The sequence below is a fragment of the Plasmodium vinckei genome (assembly GCF_900681995.1).
Source record: "Plasmodium vinckei vinckei genome assembly, chromosome: PVVCY_09".
In the NCBI taxonomy this organism is placed as follows: Eukaryota; Apicomplexa; class Aconoidasida; order Haemosporida; family Plasmodiidae; genus Plasmodium; species Plasmodium vinckei.
Genome location: NC_051301.1, coordinates 743283 through 752683, shown reverse-complemented (window position 1 = coordinate 752683; position 9401 = coordinate 743283). Strand labels below are relative to the sequence as shown.

Below are 9401 nucleotides of genomic sequence, written 5' to 3'. Positions count from 1 at the left end.
ATTCCCTTTCTATAATTATAAGTTTTAATATGTTTTATTTGTTTATTTATCATTGTTTTACACATACTTTTATTGATTTTCAATCTAAGCTTACGCGTATTTATATTTTTTTATGGATTGTTACAATATATAAATTTTATTATATACTACTAAATTGGTTATAAAACGACAAAAAAATGGATAGCGACTTTTAAAAATGTCATTGTATATAACTTGTTTACTATAAATATACTTAGGATAATATTATTATATATAGCAATGGCATAAATATATATTCATATAAAATAATATACATGTATATCCAATGTTAGCACTGTGATATTTTGTAGTATACTATATTTATGTTATACTCAATGCATAGATAATACTGTACTTCTTTTGATTTATATGTAAAAAAAATCCTATATATATATTTGATGTAATTGCAATACTATTACATTACTGCCACAAAGTTATGCATTTATTCTTGGCTTAATGCTAAATAATATCAATCCATTAATATTTATAAAATTATCTCTTTTTTTGTAATTTTTTTAAAAGTAAAAATATAGCATATATTTTTTTCATTAAAAAAAATAAAAAGGAAAAAAGTATGCAAAATCAATGAAAAGGGAATGCATCAAATAATAAAAAATTTTAAGAACATAAAAGGAATGTAGGAATTGCTTATATAAATTTTGTTACGCTTTCAATAAATATATTATATATATCCTTTATTATGTTACATAAAAAATTGGCGTTTTTTTTCCATATGTATAGTGCGGTGAATTTATATGGCGTTCGGATAATTATATATGTATGAAATGCCCCAAGTATATATATATAATTTACATAGAAAATTAGTACGCAAAAAAAATATATACATTATAGGCACGAGCTTTAAATAATATAGTGTACCCCATTTTTTGAAACAATTGGTAAATAAACTTTTAAAAAATTATATAAATAGGATTATAAGAAATATCTATATATTCCAATAATATACTAGAAGATAATTAAAATAAAATAAATGTATATAGATATCGTTATATTATTTGCCAATTTTTTTAAAATAAAAAAATAAAAAAAAATTAGTACAAATTTTTATAAGAAAAAACACATACAAAGGATATGCATATTATTCTAAAAAATATAATACAGAAGAAATACTTTAACTTAGAAGACAAAGAATTAAAATAAATGAATCATTTTTTTTTCATTATTTGCTATCTAATGAAAATATGATTATGGTGAATAGGAGTAAAAACGTATACATATAACATATAGTATTATATAAATTCTGTTCTTTATATATAGTATTAAAAAGGTAGTCTTAAAACACTATTGTTAATCGTGTTGTTATATTTCATCTTTATATTTTTTTTTATTATTTTTGATTGTAAACTTTAAAGGGAAATTGTAACAGTAGTAAAACTTGGAATTATTTAAATGTTAGACATACACATATAGTACTATACATATAACAAGTATTTTTTTTTTTATTTGAATTGCATAATACAATTTTCTTATAAATAATATGTATAATCCTTGTGCTAAAGGAATATGAACATATGTATGCATACATATATATGTTGTATTTTATACTGTATGTCTTTAGGATAATTTTTTTTTTTGTATGCATTATAATTTTAAGATTTTTCATTATTTTTACGAAAAATTAATGATGCTATAATTTTAAAATGGATTTATAATAATTGGAAATACAATATATATAAGTCGCATAATACTTCATTTAAGCATGATATATTATGATTGAATGTGATAAATATCACTAATTATATTTTTGCACGATTTTTCATATAATACAGCATATGACTAATAGCAAAATATGAGAACTCGCATTGTATAGATTTAAAAAGTTGATGTTTTTTATTAGCAAAAATATAGCTTTCTGCTGTTCCTATTTGGGTAAAATATATAATGTAATAAAGGATAAAGTCAAACGAAAGGAATGATTTTGCTTTTTTTTTGGGATGATATTATGTTTAACTTGTACTACTATATATATAGTTGTGCCCCTTTACTGCTGTAAAGATATATGCACATTGTATTCTTTATAAAAATGACAACTTTTATATAAAAAAGAAAAGAAAGAAGTTAGAGGGGAAAATAATCAATATTATGAAAAACTATAAAAAATATGCATTAATTATGAAAAATAGAAAATTATTATGAAAATTTTGAAAAATATAAAAAATATTGAAAAGGTAGAGAGTTTATAATTCTACAAAACTTTAATGACCATTTTGATAAATTTGGGGGGGGCTAACAAAAAAGAAGATTTTGAAATGTTTTATAAATTTTAAAAAAAGAAAAAAAAGGAATATATATCAAACTAAAAAAAGTATCATTAAAACTTTCAACCAAATAATTGAAAAATATAAAATAGTTAATCTTTTAAAAATATATAAAGGGAAAGACCATTTTCAATAATGCCTATAATATATAAAATTGTACCATCTTTTTTTTTTTTTTTTTTTTTTTTTTTTTAAAGAAAAATCCAATGATTTAATGAGCATCATATTTTGTAAGCCGCTTAAATCATAAAAAAAATATAAATAAATTTGTATGATATATTTACATACATATTATATTAATGAAAATACGATTTTGTTAATATTATTGAAATATAATGGCCCAAATTACTCAATTTCTTTTTTTTATATATAATATAAAATTTACTTAATATATCTAATTTTTATAATATTTTCATAAAGTTATTATGCCATAAAGGATGATTTTTCTACATTTTTGTGGATATTTCATATATATTTGAATTCATAAATTCGTAGATTATTTTAATAATACTATCCATTTATGACAATTGTTTTTTTAATTAATAGAGTGATATAAACATATTTATAATTACATCAATTGGAATTTCTTATAACAAATATATTATCTATATGTATATTTGTATTTTTTAGTTATGTATATGTTTGGGCATATATATTAAAACCCTTTATATGTTTCCGTTTATCTGTTTATATTTTTGAGTAAATGAAAGACTTCGTGAACAGTTCTTTCATAGTATTGTCTTCAGATTTTTGTTTGAATTGAGAAATAAACGCTTGCGTGGGGGGATACCCATTTATATGCATACATAATGCCAGAATAAAATGAATGAAACCCATCCCCCCAAAAAAAATGAATATGGAGAACCACACTCCGCTAAGACGAAGAAAAAGAAAATTATAAAAAAAATTATTTTAAAAAAATTGGAACGACGAATGAAAACAAGATTACATAAATTAGATAGTCAATACAATGATTTAGTTAATATTAGTAAATATTTAAATACTGTAGAAATTGGAAATAACGTACAATTATTTAAAAAGTTGATAAATAAAATTTCTAAAAAAATACGAATTACTAATGAAGAAAATAATGATGATATAGCTATATTAAAAATAGAGAAGGATTTAATAAAATCCAATATTATAAATAATAAAAAGGGATTAAAAACATACAATAAAGATGAGCAAGTTGAAGATGATGAATGTATAGAACATGAAACAGAAAAAGTTACAAGATATGAAAAAAGGAAAAAGAAAAAAAAAAAAACATCGCATTCACATTCATCACATAGTTATGTTAACTCAGTTACCCCTTTACAAATGTTTCATGATAATAATTTATGTATGAATAATAAATGCTATCATAATGATTTTTTAGTTGATAATTTAAAAATAAAAAATTCAATAATTATGGATTTATTTAATGCTTTATCAAAAAATAAATATTTTAAAGAAACAAATTGTTGCGATCAAATGTTTGATCAAAGCAATAATAGTATAATATATAAAAAGGAAAAAAAAAAATTAAAAAAAAAAAGAAAATTGCTTCGTTCAATTTTTTTTAATAAGAATAAAAAAAAAAAGAGAAAGCTAATAAATGAACAAGATCAATTAAATAACGGAATAGAAGGAATACATGTAGATGGAAAAGTTGGAGAAAATATAAATCCAAATAATTCCACAGAATATACGTCTGAGCAAAATGCAAGCGCGGGCTTAGGCGTAGATGGATGTATTCCCAATTCAAGTGAAGCAGAAAAAGAAGTATTCAAAAATATAAACAGTAATAAAATCAATATAAAAAGTAATAATAATAATTATCATACCTACAATGATAGCAGCTTTTACAATTCATCAAACTTTGTAGTTGACAATAACAAAAATAAAGCTTATTGGATTTCTATGAAAAAAGAAATAAATAAAAACGTCGGTGAAACTAATACCAAAACAATTACATCAAATATATTAACGTTTTTTTCTAGTATAAGTAGAATATTTTATTGTGAAGTTATTGATAAAAAAAAAGATAAATTATATATAAATGATGACATTAAAAATCAAAAAAGAAACCGGTTTTATGAATATGCAATATCTGATGGTTGCTATTTATCAAATCCTAAAAAATTCATGTATGAAAAAAATTATGAAAATAATGAGGAAGAATATTATAACAATCATAATGATAATAATGGTTTTGAAAAAAATAATTATATTTACATATATGTTAAAAGAGAGTATATTCCTGAAAAATTATTAAATTTAAAAAAGAATCATAAAATAAAACTGATTTTAAATTTCCCGTCAAATGATTTAGACACTTTCTATAAAGGGGAGGTTGAAAAAAATGATAAAAATTGGAATAAGAGTTTTTCTTCCAATAATAAAAATGATGATGATGATATAGCTAAAATGGATGTAAAAAATTGCGTAAAAAAAGAGGAAGGGTGTAATGAAAAAGGTAACGAAAATGGAGAAGATGAAGATTATGATGAAGATGATTATGAAGAGAGACAAGGGCATGGATGCATATCTACTGATGATAACCAGTCCGAAAAAAAACAAGAAAAAAAAAATATAAAAAATGAAAATGAAATAAATTTTGATAAGTACAATATACAAGTAGGATCGTGTATATATAAATATAAAAATATTTTTAATAGAAGTAAATATAAAAAAAAAAAAAAAAGCAAAAACAACATCAATACAATTAAAGCAGTGGATGATTGTTATCTTTTTAATAATATTTATTTAAATTATTTAAATAGAAGAGATTCACTTGATAAAAGAAAATATAATTATTGCGAGGTCGATATTTTGGAATATGATCCCGCTAATTATGATGTAGAAGATATTATGATTCATTTAGAAAAAATTATAAAAAAAAAAACAAAATATACTATCCCAGCATCACCTTTTACTCCATCTTTTTTATTAAATTATATAAATAAAAAATATGCATTATATTATATTAAAGGGAATAAAAAAACGAAAATGATTTATAATAAAAAAGAAAGAATGAGAGATTATGAAATGAAAAAGATGAAAAAAATTGAACATAATAAAATTAAAAAAGAAAAAGAAGCTGAAATGAATAATAATAATAATAAATATAATGAATCAAATTATTGGCAAACATATCAGAATAATGACGATGCATTAAATAAAAAAGATGTATCTAAAAACCAAATTAAAAACATGAATAGTAATAAGAATGAATTATACAATAAGAAGAAATATGTATCTAAGAAAGTGAATCAAGTTGATACTTATAATAGTAAGAAGAAGAAGGAAAGGAAGAAGAAAAACTGTTTTTTTGTATTTGACAATGAAATGCTAATGCAAACTGGAATGGGAAATAAAAATTGGAATGATAATGGTAGTAACTTTACTGAAACCAATTATAGTAATAATTTGAATAGTGAGAATAATAATTTACAAAATGATAACCAACTAAAAAGAGAAAAAATAGAAACAGAATATTTAATGATTTATAATCATATGCTAAGTTATAATAATTGTTCCGATGAAATAATATTAAAATATTATATTTGTCAAATAGAAAATCGTGATTTTAATTTTGAAATTCGAAATAAATATATTCCTATTGGTGTTGTGCACTTTTATGATTATTATTTAGATAGAAAAACGCGGCTTGAAAAAACATTAAAAGAGCATTCAAAAGTTTATAAAGAAATATATAAATTATGGAAAGAAGATATTGATATACACGAAAAAGAAAGAGAAAAAAAAAATATATTTGCATGGGGAATTTTACCAGTACGAGCATATGATCATCCTAATATTTTTGTTCCTTTACCATGTGGGTTTAAACATAATAATAAAAATTTAGCATATAATATTTTGACAGTATGTGATAATAGTAATTATGATGATAAATTATTAGAAAAAAAAGAAAAGAAAAAAGAATATATGAATATTAAATATGCTAATTTAACGGGTCCATGTGTAAATTGGAGAAAACATTGCATATTTTTTAGTGATATAAAAACAAGCAGACTTTTTCATTTTTCATCGATATATCCATATTATTATTGTATGCAAAATATTATGTTATCAATATTCGCTCTAGAAAGAAATGTTACATACAACAACACTAATAATGCATTGCAAATAAAACCTGATGATCAAAGTTACATCAACGATAGTATGTGTAAACATGAAAATCAAGATAAATTGTATGTAGAAAATAACTTGAACAATACATTAAATAAAAAGATAGGGGAAAACAACCGACATAATAGTGTACAGGTTGATGAATCGTCGCAATATTTTAGTAATGAAGATATTTTATATGAAAAAAATAACATTTGGAATAAGCAAGAGATTAGAACATTTTTAGATAAATATTTTACATACCCTAAAAATTTTGAAAAGATAAGTCAATACTTAGAATTTAAAAATACAAAACAATGTGTTGATTTTTATTATACAACAAAAAATTTTTTTAATTTAAAAAAAATATTATTAACATTAACAGAAAGTAAAATGAAAAGGCCCAAAAAATGCTTAACATCAGTTAATGATGTAAGTAAAAAAAATTTGAAAGAAGAAATTGTGAATAAATTATTAAAAAAATTAGAAAATAATAATATAAAAACTGAATTTGAAGAATCAAATTATGTTAATTGTAATTATATAAGTTTGAGAATTTTCTTTAAAAAGCTTTTTGAAAAAACATATAAAAATATGTCTGGTAAAAATTTACCAAATAAAGCCCCTATTAATAAGCATAATTATTATAATAATAGTTTAACCAAAGGAATATTGCTTGAAAATATGTCTGATGGATATATAGTTCCACAAAATTATAGCTTTATTTTAAGTTCAAATAGGAAATTATGTTTTTTAATTAAAAATGCTGACGACATTTATCAGGGAGTTAATTCGGATATTATTGAAATAAAGTATAATGAAAATCTCGAAGATGATAAAAAAAAAGATGAGAAAAAAAAAAAAAATAATGCAGCAAATTATAATGTTAAGAAAATACCAGATGGCATATCAGCTGGGCCCCTTAATAATACTTCGCCTCAAAAAAACAACACAAATAACGAAGGTTCTTGTTTTAATTACCTTCAAAATGAAAAAAATTATTTATTAAAAAGTGAAAGCAATCAAGAAAATATAGAGCTGGATAGAGGGGAAACAAATTTATATGCAGAAGATTTAGACCAATATAATAAAACTTACCAAGATGGTAAAGGAAATAATCATAGTTACATAAATGGGCATCAAAATAATATTGAAAATAATATGGAGGATATAAAAGAAGAATTTGATTATAATAATAACGAGCAAATTTCCAGTGCTAATAAAAACTTATGTGGAAAAAATACTCAGATTGAAGGGTGTGAAGAAAGTTTATACAAATGCTTTGAATTTTTAAAAAATATGAACCAAAGAAATAATGAAAATTTGAATAAAAATTATACAGCTAGCCAAAAGTCCGCTTCTCTATACTTTGATTGTAAATTAAAAAAAGGAATAAAAAAAAAGATTTTAAAAAAAAAGAAATTATTAGCCCAACAAAAAGAAAAAATAGTAAGCAAAAATGGTACTGTATCAAAAGTTAATGTAACAAATAGTGTCCCTGAAAAAAAGGGAAAAAATAATAGAACGAGCAAAAAACCAATACAAGATTTATCTGAATATAATATGTCGAAAAAAAAATTATTAAACGGAGTAAAAAGCTATAATGGAAATGATACGATAAAAAGTAATAGTAAATTGGGAAATGCTTATGAAAAAGCAAATGATGGACAAACGACGGAAAATACATATTATAATGAAGAAAATACTAAGCAAAAAAAGAGTAATAAATATTCTTCTCAGGCAGAGGGAAATTATAAAGAAATAGATTATCGTGAATATGCGCAAAAATTAAAAGATGAAATTCGAATGAAATACGCCAAAAAAAATAATGCTCATAAAAATAAAAATATGTATAATGGTAATTATGATGAAAATTATTATTATGATAAAGTAGAAAGAAAAGATGATATTAACTCTGGTGGAATTGCTCCTATTGGGAATTATTCAGAGATGGATTATAAAAATGGAAATATTATAGGAAGTAATTATATGCCTTTAGATATTAATAACCCTAACTCATATTATAATATAGGTTTAGAAAATAATAAAAACATAAGTGATAATAGTAAATCTTCTATGGTTAATCCTTTGAATCACCAACAAATGGAAAATTATGATGACGATTTTTTGGACCCATTAAAAAGTAACGCTCAACGGAAAACAGCAACAAAATGGACTGATAGAGAAAAAGAAATTTATTTTGACACATTTTCAAAAGATGGAAAAAATTGGGACTCTTTATTTTCAGCACTAAAATCGTTTGGAAAAACAAAAGATCAAATTAAAAATTTCTACCAAAATTCAATTGTGCGACGAAGAAAAGGTGATATGCTATAAATTGTTGGCATATATAAAAAAATTTTAAACATCCTTTTTAGAAAACAAAAACTTTAAAGCGAATATAGAGATATTGTTTTATTGTTCTCTACCTTCGTGTTTACATACCTTCAGAAGTGTGTTATTAAGACATGTGTATATGTGCATATATACATATATATTATTGTTAAATAACATGATAATTTTCTATAGAAGGATAATATAATTGTATATTTTCAGAGAAAATTATTATATATAATATATTCCATATGTATATGTATTTATTAGAATTCTTAATTTATTTGTCTTATATTTTTTCGTATATTTTTTCACCTTTTTCGGCTTATCCGACACACTCTATATATAGTATAAAAAGATATACATTTTTTTTTGTATTTATGCATACAACACTATATATGGAGACGATTGAGCATAAGTATAATTTTATTTTTTTCAGCATTAATTGTATTAATTTCTATTATTTTTTATTATTTTTTTTAAATTTAATACCACAAACACTATAATTTGTTAATAAATAAGTTTTGTGATAAAATAAAATGAAATTTCTATGATTGAATAGCGTACCAATTTCGGTTAATATAGTTCTTATTTTTATAAAAATCGGGAAAAAATGGATGTAGCATTTTACCCTTTGGGGAATTCTCTTTAAGGTCA

At 22.0% G+C, this 9401-nt stretch overlaps 1 protein-coding gene across 1 annotated transcript; it reads left to right on the top strand.

The window, feature by feature from the left end:
* Positions 1 to 3119: 3119 nt before the first annotated feature.
* On the top strand, positions 3120 to 8747 carry PVVCY_0902100 (conserved Plasmodium protein, unknown function; the record flags this gene model as incomplete). The annotated part of the gene is made up of 1 exon (XM_008626550.1): positions 3120 to 8747. One exon carries the CDS (start codon positions 3120 to 3122, stop codon positions 8745 to 8747), a length of 5628 nt encoding a protein of 1875 aa, XP_008624772.1.
* Positions 8748 to 9401: the final 654 nt, after the last annotated feature.